The 15,329-nt window shown below is 38.2% G+C and overlaps 1 protein-coding gene across 1 annotated transcript in view; it reads right to left on the bottom strand.

Moving 5' to 3' along the window:
• il11ra (interleukin 11 receptor, alpha) overlaps positions 1–15,329 on the bottom strand; it is a 49,049-nt gene that overhangs the window by 15,401 nt on the left and 18,319 nt on the right. Inside the window, exon 2 of the mRNA XM_042509198.1 lies at positions 758–854. Within this exon, the coding sequence (XP_042365132.1) occupies positions 758–854 (97 nt within the window). The remainder of the gene's footprint in view (positions 1–757; positions 855–15,329) is intronic.

Genomic DNA, 15,329 nt, shown 5'->3' on the forward strand with positions numbered 1-15,329 from the left:
ACAAAGAGAGGAGAACAGTCTTTCAAAGACGAAAAAAACAGAAATTGGAGCCAAATTTTTAATGCCAAACAGATCCCTCAAGTGCTGCGTGCAGCACAAAAAAAAGCTTCAACAATAGATTTCTTGTTTGCAGAGTGCCAATACCCCCCCCCCCCCCAAAAAAAAAAAACACAGGGGCCATTTGTTCTGATCTGAGTTCAGCTATCGGACTGGATCAAATCTTGCAAATCTTGAAAATGGGTTGTTCAAAAGAAAAAAGAATCCTAAAATAAAATTACATCACATCAGTAATCTTGATACATTTTTGTGTGGATCAGGTTGATCAAATCCAATGTTGCTTTGAAAAACTGGTACAAAAGTAATATGGAATAGTTGGTCCAGGTTGGCAACTGGGCCTGGGAATCAAATTCAACTAAAAAAAAAAAGTTGCACATCCAAATTTTGGGACAGAGATAGAACCATCAAAAATCTCTGATCAAGATTTTGCTTGGAAAAATGTGTCATTGTTTTTTGATCCAGTTTTTATTATAAGTTTTTGATCTCTTTCCTTCCTCCTTTCCTCCGCAGTAGCTTTAAATCTTCTACATAGTATGTCAAGATAAGTCAAGAGTGCCCAAAATAGTTCACAAAGGAATCCATGGCTGATCCTTAACAGAGTGTGTGTTCATATGTGTGTTTCTAGGTACATGTGTATTAAATATGTCCTCGGGAAAATGTCTTTCTCTTCTGTGTGCATGAATACGTGTGCATGTGTTACCTTCATCAGTCTGAATCTGAGAACGACTGGGACGCAGCGACCAAGATAAAAACCAGATGACTGTCAGACACACAGGACTGGACAAAAGGCCTGGCATCTATAAAGACAGAGAGAGGGAGAGGGAGTTGGGAAAGGGAGGAGGTGCAATGATTAGGAGTTATTTTAAAGCCTGAAAGGTTTTGGCAGTAAGCATTAACAACAGCAGCAGCATCATCATCATCATCATTTGAAATCCATTTTGTACAAGTAAATTGGCATAAAAAGAAAAACAACATGAATTTACTTCTTTGCTCAATTTCCTCACACACCAGCTTTAAAGTGGTTTGGTAACAACATGTTGCAATCTGCCTTTTCTTTACTGTTGCAAATTATATGTCACATAGAATCCAAAACATGCAAAGACAATGGTCAAGACAACTGGTAGACTTTATCTCTCACTTAGTGTGAGTCTTTCTCAAAATTAAAAACACATTTCCCATAAAAAACTGAGGGAAACTATGTTGGAAATGATTTTTTGTTTCCACTGGCTCTGCTTTTCCCAGAAACTCTGGGGAACGTAAAATTTTAGTTTCACTTGTGCTGGAGAACAGATCCATTAACCCAGTTCTGTACCATAAATCAGCTCAACACATTTTCAATATACAATGATCTAACAAAGACAGGAACACTGTAAAAAGTAGAGCCCTGTACAGATTAAAGTATATTTCTTTATGATTATAGTATAGTATTTTGGTGTTACGGTGAGCAGGACATGTGTCATATATTGAAAAGACTTTCTCTTTCATTTTAATCCATTTTGATAAGGTAAGCTACACTGTAATGGAGTTTGATGGCAGCTTTGTGAGGCTGTGTTTAATCATAAAGGTGCTTTGAGCTAACTGGTAACATCAGCATGCTGACAATGACAATGCTTTCATGGTGATGTTAAACGGTTATAATGTTTATGCTAATTATCGCTAAAAAACAGAGTACCTGATTGGGATTCATACATTTTTGAAACAGTGAGAAAAAACCATGTGTACCATACAAATTATTTATCCTAATAAGTTTCGACTGAAATTATTACATTGGCTGTATGCATTCTTACATATCTATCTAATGTCAGTAGACAGAGAAACAACAGTATTTTGACTGTTATTCTGTATGTAGTAACCGGGATACATAATAAAACACTTAAAATACTAAATAAAAAAATATTCCTAAGGAGTGCAGAACATACAATTGACATAGTAAGCTGTAGTAATATAAGGTTGAATATATTTATATAAATATATATATATATATATATATATATATATAGGAATAAAGAAGAAATTAACACTGTTTCCTTGTTAGATCAGCTTTCATTTTTCTCTCTAGCTGATCTGATTAAAGCTCAAAACATATAGACATAACAACTCCTGACATTGGAAACTCCTATGAGTGCGTGTGCATGTGTGTGCATGTGTGTGTGCGTGTGCATATGTGTGAGTTAGAGTGACATTTAAAAGGGTCTGTGAATGTGACAAAGTGTGAAAGACTATGTGCAGTATGCGTTTGTGAACTACAGTGCCCTTCTATGTCACCCAAACATATTTATCGTATCTGTTGTGCCACTTGTCTTTATAGTGCTGCATGTGAGATATCTTCATGACAAACATATCAACACATCTAACTGCACATCAATAGTGAGAGAGAGGGAGACTGAGGGCCCCTAAAAATGGTTTTGTTACGTCTTTAGTGTGATGCATTTTCCTGTTCAAATATGCTTTTATTGAAGCTGGGGTCATAACTCAGTGACTGGTCTACAGAAACACAATACATAAGAAAAATGAAAAAAGGGCTTGCTGTTTAACAAAACTCTGCTCTGGAGCAACTTAAAATATCTTGATATCGTGTCTATTTAAACATTTAGAAGTGTGAGCTATGTGTTTTTCTCATGCTTTGTGAGGATTTCTTGTCAATTAGGAGGCATAAAAGGGCTGATATCATATGACCAAACAAGAAAAATATCAAACACTTTGCAGAAGTAGTCATAGAACTTAAACATTTTTTAGACTAAGTATGCAATTATCACAAGAGCCTCCATAAACAGATTAAATACATGTATAATCCACAAATGACCCCAAATAAGATTTGAGCAGCATGTCAAAGAAAACATACCTTATATTGCTTTAAAATGCATTTACTTCTCTCAGACTATTCATCATCCTGCTTCACCTGTTGAACTGCTCAATGCCATGATTTCACACAAAGTAGAAGTGAGACATCTTCTGTGGGTTGACAAATAGTCTGATGAAGTTGACACAAAGCAGTGAGAGCTCACTGCTTTCAACAGACTTCTTTCAATGTCGAACTGAGTTCTGGTTCACAAAGAACAAAATGTGGGATGAATGATGAGTAAGGAGGTTGTGAATCACAGTGGCTGTACCTTACCTTACATAATCTTTTTTTTTTCCATGTATACATTCAGTGATTGTGGTTTGGAGTCTCAGTCTTACAACAGACCAAACACGAGTACATAAAGTAGACAGAGAAAGTTTGTAGGCAAGCATTGGATCAATTATATCTTCCGACTGCAGTGGATGACGCATCAGTGGGGCTCTCATTGATTCAGTGTCACTTAAAATCCACAAGCCACCGGCAAATTTTTCTGAGATAGTTTGTCTTACAGCTGTACGATTGCATTTAAAGAGGAAATCAAGAGCTTATTTGGCTTCTACTTTTGGTTTTTGAATTGCCTATAAATTTACAGCTGCTATTTCTTTAATCAATTAAAATTATATTTTGAATTATTTTGACATCTATGCATGTACATTAGGAGGGATTTTAGGAATTAGAATGTCCTTATCCATGACTTTTTTCTTTTTTTGTTTACATGCAAAGATTTCTCTTATCTTGTGGTTGCTTTCACACCAATAGTTGGTGTTAAACCACATTGGTGTGGATGTTGGTCACCTGAAGTCACAACCTAAATTCAACCAAATTTTCATGGCTAATGAAGTTGGTGGCCAATTGGGCTTAATCCACACATAACAGGGAAAAGTTCCACTTTATGTAAGACTAGTTCTATTCCATGTTGTTCACACAGATGTCTTACAGATAAATCAAGACCTGTTTGCAAAATGCACATGTACTGACAGGAAACTCGTGACTGTACACAGAGTCATCCTACACCACTAGTATGATACTGAGCAGCAGAGAGAAACCAAAACAAAGTTTATTCCAAAGACTGACAGCAATTCATGCTGCACATAACTGTACTTTAAGACTTAATATCTTCTCTGGTGGTCACAAAGAAAAGTTGGCTGCAAGTATCATTAGCCAAGACTGCAACTGGACCTCAGAAATATGATATGTCATAAACAGTGAAAGACAGCTAGAAGCAAAGCATGGAAACAAGGTGTTCTGAACCACAATGATGTGGGAAATGTCAAATAAACAGTGAGGTTGCTTCTTAAGTTTAACTTGCTTAAACAAGAACTGCCAAAATAAATGAAGTCAAACAAAGAAAAACACCTCTGTTTTAACTCATTTTTACTTTCTGAATACTGAGGGAAATACGGCACTTTACACAGTCTCCAATGCAGATTTTGAAGAACTACATTGCAAATGGCTTCCTTGACAGCTGTGTGTGATACTGGGCTGCACAAATAAACTGAACTTCAGAGATTTACTGAAACATATTTTAAAACTTCCTCTGTGTGTATAAGATTATACCCATAACCTCTGGTTCTTGTCCTTTCTGTATACATGACGTCTAGCTGCCAAACAGATCAACTGCTTGTTTAAACCATAAAACAAATATAATCAACTTTTCATCTGGAGAACAAGGTGTTATGTTTGGCTCAAATAAGTGATGTGAGGCTGCCAATGTCTAAACAACAGTGACAATATGTTTGGTGAATTATAGACACTGATTAACAGTGTTGTTGGTACATTTTCAATTCTGATTTACAGTGTTTTTGTTAGTGAAAAATAATGCTGACGATGTGACGGTTGTGTAAGTGAAATTAGATGATGACTTTTGGCTTTAGTAAATGAGACAATATCAAACAAAAGAGAGTAAGCACAACAAAAGTAAATCGCTTACTGAGTAATCCACAGGGCAACACACACACCAGAGGTGTATGATGGTGTCAAAACACTGGCCTCTATTGTTTTCTATGTAAGCCCACAAACGGGTGGTGTCAGGATACACTACTGTCCTATTTATCAGCATCACTGCACGTCAATTCCCATTGAAGCTGCAGTTTTGATCACATTCACTCAGCATTTTGGCACATCCCGCTTACTGTGCCCTGAGTTCATCTTGCTTATTACCTGTTGAATCACTCTCTAGCACAGCATTTTAAAAGCTGCAGTATCACCTGTGATAATATGTGTAAAGGTTAACTGTTCATAATGCTGGGTCCTAAAACTTGCTTTCACTCACAAACAGCTGCTCCTCTCATCCATGTATCTGATCAGCTCTAAATGGATCAACTGATAAATTATCCACCTCCCAACTCAAAACCCTACAAACTGCTACCGAGGGGAAAAAAAAAGAAGGTTAAGTTCTTTCTGAGCTGGGTTCATGAACCGGCAAAAGTCTTGCCAAAAGCAGGCAAGAAGAAAATAAACAGACAGACAAAAAACAGAAATTTAGCAATCCCTCAAGTGAGATTATTATACTTTATTTATTTAATCATTTTAACTTCTGAAACTTCAGTGGACTTATGGAAAGGGCACATACACAGCTTAAGACGAAAAAACGTCATATTTTTAAAGACACAAATATTCTACAATACATGACAGAGCCAGCATAGCCAACAGTTCAGTAAATCAATCTCCCTTTGTGCAAACATTTTTCATAGAAGTACTTTAACCACCCTTTTTTAAATTTTCTTTTCATGTAATACCTTTATTTGCCCAGTTTTCTGTTACTTCTCACACTAGGTCAGATGAAGGTTAAAAATGTTGATCCCACTCAATACAAATCCACCATTAGCAACTTAAACACTGTGGGGAAAAAGTATCATAGTCCATTTGTTAACACACCATTTATTTATCTAATCACCTTGGCCTTGCTTTAAAAACATATTTCAGCTGTTTGAGAGCAAAAAGCACTTGCAGCACATTACTAGATACAGAGTGATCAAAGGGAATGGAGGTGACAGGCTGAGTGGGTGCATATGAATCTGCCAGAAACCAGATGGAAGATAACTATGCAGTTAAGACAAAGACATGCAATGGTTCACAAAATCTCACAAACATCCCCTAAAAATGTGCATAGGGATCCTGAAAACATTTTAGGGGAAGCAGAGATAACCTTGATTTCTCCCTGTGTCTTCTGATATAACAGGGCGGTGTTACATTCACCACTACAGCACTGTAACTTCACACAGCGCACTCAGCAAATTCAAATCTCACTGACTCCTGTCTCCCTCACTTGCTTACATTCCTTTTCTTCTGTCCATCCCTCCCTTCATGCTTTCTCAAGCTTCTTTACATTCAGTACATTCTGTACCTGTATTCCAGCAAGTTCACTGGTCAGCTCTTTTAATTTACAGTGACGTAGGACTTCAAATAATACGTCACTCCCTAATGAAACTGCCAAGTAGGATTATTAATGCAAAACATACCTTTCGCTGTATTTGCTGATTATGGAAAATGCCTAATCAGCACTTAATCTTTCAAGTATGAAAGCTTGAAGCTCAAGCTTTTAGGGTGGCTATGAAAAAAGGTTTTTTAGAGGTCTGCAGGTACCCTGAGCCATATTTTGATGTTTAATTGCTGGGACTTTTGTATTTACTGTGAACGGGAAATGGCCATTCGAAATAAATAAATTATTATTGTTATTTTTTGGCGTCAACTAGAAACACCACCTCTAGAAAATGAGCTGTAAATGTTTATTGATGGGCTTAAATTACACACACACACACACACACACACACACAGACACACACACACACACACAGACACACACACACACAATCAGCCCTTACAATCAGTCCTTGGCTACTTTAAATCCCTCTAATGCCACAAAGTTCAAGGTTCAGTAAACATATTTATGCCATCTTTTATAATGGCTTAGCCTCTTCCTTTTCCTGCTTCTCTCCAGAGTAACTGAAGATCAGAAAGTAAGGCGCCATCTTTTTTTCATTCCCATATAATCTTTCCATTCTATCAACTCCCATTTGCTCTCTTATCTTTACCTCCTCCTCAACATCTTTAGATGTCTATTTTCTCCCTCCCTGCCTGTGGCTTCCTTAACAGGCACTCTTTAGTTTCCAGCACAAATGCCTCACAGTACAAGGTCCAGTACACATATTTACACAAGGGTTTCCTATTCTCCCTACCTAACACTGGAGAACAATGCCATTCCCTGAAAGTAAAATGCTAATCTGTCTTCTCAAACTGAGGCAACATGTCCACGTCAAACTTGAGTGACCCGTTGCTTGCGTGTGTTTTCTAATAACTCTGCTGTGTTTGTATGGTGGGTTTGTTAGGCATGTCAAGATTGACTGTCTCAGGTTCCACCCCAAATTTTGGAGCTATTACTGGCAGATGGCCATGTGAAAGGATCATCCAACCAGCATATTTTATCCTGAACCTTGCTTAGCCAAAGAAAACACCAGAGATCTTAGGTCAGATACAGTACATGCTATCTTTCTGCTGCACTTTGGTAACTTTACCAAGAATGTGGTACTGATCCCCCCTTGTCTTTTTGTGTTTTGGTGAAAATAAGCCTTTTGTTCTGACTCGAGGTACGCAAATCAAATGTTTAAATGTTGTAGGCTGCAGGAGTCCTTCAGACTGACCTGCTGAAAGGATCCACTTGGGCATTTTGTGACATGACAAAGGAGAGAAAAACTTTTTTACTATTTTTTTTATCTAAATGTATCTATTTGAATCATGGGATTGCTGCCAGAGCTGATCAGATTAGATTGATAGATAGGAACAGAGGTGGTGAGTGCAAACTTTTCAACTAAGTGTAATTAACAGTTAAGTTTCACTCTGACTGCAACTAGTATTCTACTCCTTTTGTGTACGCTCTGTGCTCTGAGAGTGTGGTGCAGTGCATAACCGAACAATATGCCCTCAGTGAAAGGTGCAGTTTAAAAAAAAATGTTGAATCAATTTGTTGGCAGATGTGTTGATTGTGGCAGGCTGCTATAAATAAATAAATGTGGGAAACCATGCTACACTCAAGATATCGTCATTTTTCCAGTCAAGGTTATCTGAATTGTCTCCTCCATAAAGTGCTCAATTCAGAGAAAGCTAGGAACACAAATATTTTTTTTTTCCTGTGATGCAAAAGAAACAAATCCATAGTTCAGCAAAAACCATTGAAGGTTGAGCTCACTCCACATCCTATCAAGGTATAACGAAACTCCCTTTGGGAGCCACACAGCTACTGGGATCTACATGAGCTTGATTTTACCACAAACCACTTTCCTCAGCAGCTGCAGGAGGTCTCTCTGAAGCTAAATTTGTATAACCACACTTTCATCCAGTGTAAACATGTCCATAGTGGGCTTTGATGCCCCTGATGTACCAAGCTACCTGCACAGTGGTTGGAAATGAAATTATCATCTTCACTTTGCCAAAACATAACTGAAAAATAAGGTTCAGTGCAAAACAGCTGTTATGTTATGTATTAGAGGTACCAATAAAAGAGAAAAGATGCCAAGGACCACTTCATCTCAAATTTCAACACTCTTTCTTTCTGTAAATTGTCTGTGAGCGAGGGTGTGTGTATTCGCAAGCCTATTCTGTGACTCACCCCCACTAGTCACCTTTCAACTGTAACTCTTCCAGCAAAAACCAGAATAGACAGGGGAATGTAGCCATGGATATTGTCACCAGGATGCACCCATAGTGCTCCCACATGCAGAGAGAGACGCTAAACAACAGTGCAGATCCAAATACACAATTTGTTCTTGAAAAAATAAAATTGCTGCGATTTTTGTAGACTGAGCCAATCCACACCAGAACCGCAACCAGAGTAATTAAAAATAATTACAGAAAAAGAACATGCTAGAATTCCTGGGAGAAAAACATTCCTTCCAAGTCAACAGCAATAACGAGGTCAAGGGTGAGAGCTGAGGTATCCTGACAAACAATAGCTGTGCCCCGAAGTACTGTGAAGACAATCGGAAAGAGGACTTCTAAGGAAAGGCAGAAAAAGAAATGATTTATATTTTCCAAGAGCAGTTGTGGAGTTGATAATATAAAGGCCTTTATAGTAAAATGAGGTGTAATCCAATTCAAAAGGACTCCCTTTTAGCCAGACCTCTCTGTGGCAGCATAATCCCACATGGTGAGTCACTCACACTCTGGCATGCCACTGCACATTCAATCGGCTTTACAAGAGAAAAAAGACAGTGTAACGAGACAGAGACAGAGAAAAGGAATGAAAGGGTGAGGGGGGTAGGGAGAGGAGGAGAGGAAGACACAGAGCTTAAATACAGGGTGAAACAAACAGATGGTCAGAAACTTAGAATGTCAAGAATTAAAAAAGCAGAAAAACAGACTTAAAAAAGTATAAACATCTCTAAAGTCGACAGAAAGTCTATTTAGTTGATCTCCTTAACGTTTTCTGCACACACTCACTTGCACACATTCATTGCTTTGTTGTCCGGTGACATAACAAATTATTACAGGATGTCCTGTTCATGAGGACAGGTCATTAGAAAGTATGTCATAAATTAAAGATTAACAAAGACTGATGTTTAATTTAGCCTACTGCCTGCTCAGTTTGGTCATCAGTGTGTTTGCATGTGTGTGTGTGTGTGTCATTGTGGGTACCTGTGCTCAAGAAATGAGCTGGAGGAAATGATGACAAATTGAGGTTTCAGCTAATCTAAATGATACAAGAACATGTGTGTGAGTGTAAGAGTGTAAGAGTATGGGCCCAGTGTGTGTATGTGCACAAATGCACTATGCACTAAACCAACAGCACAGGGAGGTCAAGCCAGGATGGTGGGGGCGAATTACAAAGGCTCTGGTGTTTACTCAGGTCACCATGGCAACCACTGCACACCCTGTCCCGCTGACCTTTCCAGGCGATAACAACACTGCTGATTGACATGTGTGTGAGTGTTTGTGTTGTATTTCCATATGTGAAACTCCTTGTTACAAGCCTGGCTCCTTGTGTGTTTGTGGATGTGCTTGTATTTCCCTTTACCATTTTACTATTTTTCTCACATACTGCTGTTCTTTTTTATTGGGTTTCAAAATTGGCAACTGTAGACTCTGTTTTGAAATGAAGTGATACACAGTTGTGTTTACCAACTGCAAAACTTGAAATCTCTCACACAACTCCTGGGGTATAATCCGAGACTAATTTATCTAGTCACGTGCTCACATAGACATCGTTTTCCAACGGGACTGAGCTAAACTCCATCCGCAAAAACAGTGATTTCACTTTGCTGAACATGGCAGTAGCTGGTCTAACTACTAGTAGCTGGTCTAACGCTGCCTCGATCATTAGTGTTTATGTTGTGACTTTGGAAATATTAAGCATACGGCTGGATAACTGAGACTTGGATTATACTGCACCAGTTGTGTGAGAGTTTGTTAACAGATGTTTTGATGTAGTTTTGCTGTTGTTAGATGCGGACCCCTGTGACTTCAATTCATCAAGAAATCTCTCCACTTTTGGATTCTCTGTTCACTGGTGGCACTGGTTTATCCCTACTTTTACTTTCTAAGACATTTTCTTTGAGAACAAAAAAAATCTGGGTGAAAATGTGCCTTAAATGACAAACCTTAATTATAACCATAGATGGCGGAGGATGAAAATAGCTCTCACCATATTCTGTCCTTTTTTCTGCCTCTACTGTGTTTCTCTATCTATCCATCTCTTTCGTATCCTGTTTCCCCAATGATTCAAAACGCAAATATCCATTTGGCTGTTGCAAATTACATTTAATTTTTTTGAGAGTGCTATTTTAATTCTGTTTTCTCTTTTCCTCTTTCCCTCTCTGAGCCTCACTGAGACATTGTACTTTGCAGCATTAAGCCAAAGCGCTTGTTCTTCACTGCATGCTTATCATCCTATGAGAAAGGTGTTAACAGATGAGAAGTGGAGCAAAGCAAACCCTAACACATATTTGTATGTGTCCTGACGAACTGACTGTTAATTGCAATAACAAATACAAGTAATAGTATATGTACATGATTACACTTCTAGGGGAAAGATGATCACTTTCTAAAGATTTATTTTATGTCAAATATTTTGGGTGGGAAAAGCAACTTAATTTGCTTATTTACTTTTTCTTTTACTACTTAGCCACATATGGAAGAAGAGATTTTCACCCTGCAGGATAATCTGCCAAACTAAAGAAAAACACTTTGGCCTCACAGTTGGTCAGACTAGAGTATCTGGTGCTCTGGCGACCAGCTGGAGCCACACCAAGAGAGATCCTAGCAACAGCTAATGAGACTTTAAATCAAAGTGGATGAAAACCACAGAAGACAGAGATAACAGAGACATACAAAGAAAAAGATAAATGATTTTAGCATCCAGTAGGCAGAGACAGAGAAAGGTTCAGCCAGGTCCTGAAATCAAAATCATCTAATCTGACGAGGTCCTGAGTGCACTCGAGATAAGGAAACAGCTGAAGTGGAAAAATGAGACGTTGTGTTCCTGAGGATAAGAAAGACCATAAGCATAGGAAATCTGTTACCAAGGAACCCAAAGCAGAGCTGGAAACATCTGGACAGCCAAGGATGACATACACAGGTTGTGCACATTTGCAGAGCTTTTATTTAGGAACATGTCTGACTGATAATTATGGCCTACATGTGCCAAATGCAAGGCTTCATATTCAAATAAATTTACCTGCCTTCTCTCACACTTATGCATTGCCAATTGGCTTTTTGTTCACTAATAATATGATAACACTGAGTTATCATCTATCTGCTTTCCAAATTAAAGATTCTGAGAAAGTTCTGATTGCAACTAAAGCAGAGAAAATTGTGTCTTTTGGTTATCGCTGGCAGAAGAAATAATGCATAGTATGCATAGTTGCCACAAACACTGCTAGGATAAATACATGAAGTTGGACTTCTGCAATGGCTCCAATCATGGTAAATGGAAGATGGACAGGTCTATATAAATAACTTCAGTGATCGTGAACACTAAAAGCAGAGCACAGAGAATCTAAACCTTGCCGGTACTATCTAGCGGTGGAGATGATGGCCGAGCTGCTAGGCCTACTTCCAACTTTTGCCCTAGCCTAAACATACAAAGAGTAATGGCTGCCATGTGTGGACAGAGATAGCACCCAGCCAATCCGCAAACCAAGGTCTGAGTGTGCATTTGTTCATGTGTGTGTGAGTATGTGAGACAGAGAGTGAGAGAGATAGAAAGAAAGACTAAGAATCTTATATAAGTAATTATATGTTAGGCAATCAGAAAATGCAAAACAGCCTTTTGGCTTGTTCCTGAAAGTAGAATTTTCCATTAATTTGTTAGAGCTTTCAAAAGGTAAAAATATTACTTGTGTGCGTGTTTGGCAAATGTATCACAAACCTGTACTGTGCTGTGTGCAAGTGTATGTGTGTGTGTGTGTGTGTGTGTGTGTGTGTGTGTGTGTGTGTGTGTGTGTGGCAGCAGTATCTTGGCCTTAACTCTACAACGCTGGAATTTCCTCCAGCTCTGCCGCCAGGGCAAGATGGCTCCCATATGCCAGCTATTCACACACATGCAAACACATACACACACACAGACACAGTTGAATGAAGACCACGATCCAGCGAGCAAACACATTTGTAATACTGAAGCCAACCTCAAATATAAACAAACACACTGAAATGCATAATGGGGTGAAGGCTGAACTAAAAACACATTTACACACACATTTGCTCTGGCATTCGGACACACAACCCTCTAACTGACAGTTATACCCATATGGATGTGTACGGATACATTTGTGTTTTTGACAGTACAAGTGCATGCGTATAGGCTGAAGATAAAATGTGAAGACTGTAAAACCATAGACACACTTAACAGAGCACTAAGAGTCACACACACACCAGGCAGGGGAGAAAGCACAGCTGTCCATGTAAACCTCAATCAAGTGTATCTCCAATGTGTCCTGTTCTCACAGTTCTGTTATGTAATCTATACCCCACTGGGTGCACAAAAGCTTTTCCAGTTTGGTGACAGATCAATAATAACGTACCCTAAAGGCACAGCATGCATCATGCAAACAGTAATCGACACAAACTTGTCTATGGCCTATTTTTTCTGCTATTCCTGTCTTCAATCTTTACTCATTTTCTTTTTTTACCACCAACATACTTTTTGAAGGAAGTGTATCAGTATTTATGTGTGCAGGATTCACCTCCATAATTTTTCAGACAGATATTATTTTGGCTTGTGTCACTGCATGTGCCCTTGATTATTTGTTTATACTTAATATCTACCAAATGTTCATTAAACCCCATTTTTATTGACTCCAGGGCATTTGTGGCATTAAGCTGAAAATCTTATTGTTATTTCAGAGCTGGAACAACCTAATAACAACTAACTCAGTATAGTTGGTGTGATATTGTATTAATGCTGTTAAAAGTTTTACCAGTTTCTTTGCTTTTTATGTATTGGTCTAATAAGTATTGAAAGCTATTCGATGATTTCCAGGAAACTGATCAACATCAATTGTGATAACTGACTGATCACTTCAGTTGTTTATTAAGAAACATTAAGAAAACATCCCAAACATTTTCATGTTCCTGCTTCTCTGTTTTCCTGTCTCTCTAATTTTTATAGCCTTGCGGATTGATTACCTTATCTGAAATTTTTAAAAATGATAATAATTATTTGAAGATGTAATCTAAGCCTCTAGGATGTTGTTAGGGAATGTGTTCCTCTTAACATTTTATAAGTATAAAATAATAAATTGTGACCCTAAAATCTAGATTCATCTATATTCACTTGCCAGGCTAAGCCACTGTTTTGGCAAAGAAACAAAGAACTATGAAAATCCAACTGGCCAACAGATGACCAACAATAGTTTAGCTGATGATCGATTTTCCCAGCCATGCTTGCTGATCACACTTCAGCTGAATTTCCCCAGTGCTTCTTTTTTCTTCTGAAGGAAATGTGCAAGCATCTGGTGATTTATTAAAAACAGTTAAACAATTATCTGTCACTGAAAGATATATGATGATGTAGAAGGAAGAGCAAAATAACATGTGTGAGCTGTATTAGATGATATGGGCCTAACTCCAATCATAGACAAAGTTCAATCACCATCATGCTGTTACATATTTACATTACACTGCCCCGGAGTCATCTTTGTAAAAATAGCACTGTATGCAGGGGTCAGTGCCATAGTAAACTCCACCATGAGTTCTTTCCAATCTCTCTTGAATCCAGAACTACACTGGTACTGACAGCGAAGATCTGAAGAAGCTCTGGGACTCAAAAACAGTTTGAGACTAGTTAAGTCACACTGCTAACCACAGAGGATTGGTAAATAAATCTCTTGAGAAAATAGCAAACTGTTTGTAGGCAGGCCGTTTGCCAGGAAGTCTTTTTGAATGTGACATCTGTCATATTATTACTTCAAAACTGCACCAAAATGCAAACTCACTACTGAATTAAGTGCTTGATCGATATCTGACAAACACAACTCCTTCAAATCCAAATCATTAGGCAACTATAACTGTTCAATTGACTTAATCTAGTGGTGTTTCAGTAACCTGAGTGGGTTCAACATAGTAACACTAACAAGACTTTGTGAATAAGCCAAAGAGGCTTGGGGTTGGTTGACCAGAATTAGTACAGATAGGTATATGAAAAGGCATAGTAAGTACAGTTCACATGATGCGGAGGTCACAGAGATCAGAAATCTCATTTTCACTGATTACAGAACAAAGTTTGATCTCCAGCAATGATGTAATTTCTGTGACCTAAAGAGAAAGTTTCTATTTGTTTCCAGTGACATGTCCAACTTTTCTTTGGCTTGGTAACCAGCTTCATAAAGTCTGTGTTTAAAACCACTGCTATGAGCTGAGACATTTTGTTCCAGCTTGGTGCCTCTCAAGCACTGCTGCAATGGAGCCTAAGCTCCGTAATCAGTGTCACCAAACAGATGTTGTCCTGGACAACTCTTTGGCTGCCAAATTGAGCCACGGTAAATCTTCCTCAAGGGGTGTAGCAGGGCGCAACATTTCTTGTTCAATAAGTATCACAGTTTTAGGGGTCAACTTTTGGAAGCCAGACAATGCTTGAATGCTCTCCAATGACGTGCACGTCAACTCTCAAACCAAACATGTTAAACACAACATTGTGTAGATGTAGAGCTACGGTATTTTTCTAAATGGAGTGAGGCTGTTTTTGTGTCTCTGACTTCCTGGAGTTAAGTAAGGCGTTAACAACAGTATGAACTCTATATTTTTAGTGTTTATTTTCCAATGATTTTGATAATAATCTTTATCCATATTGCACAAACTATGTTTGCTTGTGTATTTGGTTTGTAACTGTCACTTTACAGAACTTCATGGCACTTCTCATAAATCTGGGCTGCAACGAAAGATTGATTGAAGATTTTAAGATACATTGCCAATTAATCTGTTGATAATTTATTTCCAATTA

This window comes from Plectropomus leopardus, chromosome 20, assembly GCF_008729295.1.
Source record: "Plectropomus leopardus isolate mb chromosome 20, YSFRI_Pleo_2.0, whole genome shotgun sequence".
NCBI lineage: Eukaryota > Metazoa > Chordata > Actinopteri > Perciformes > Serranidae > Plectropomus > Plectropomus leopardus.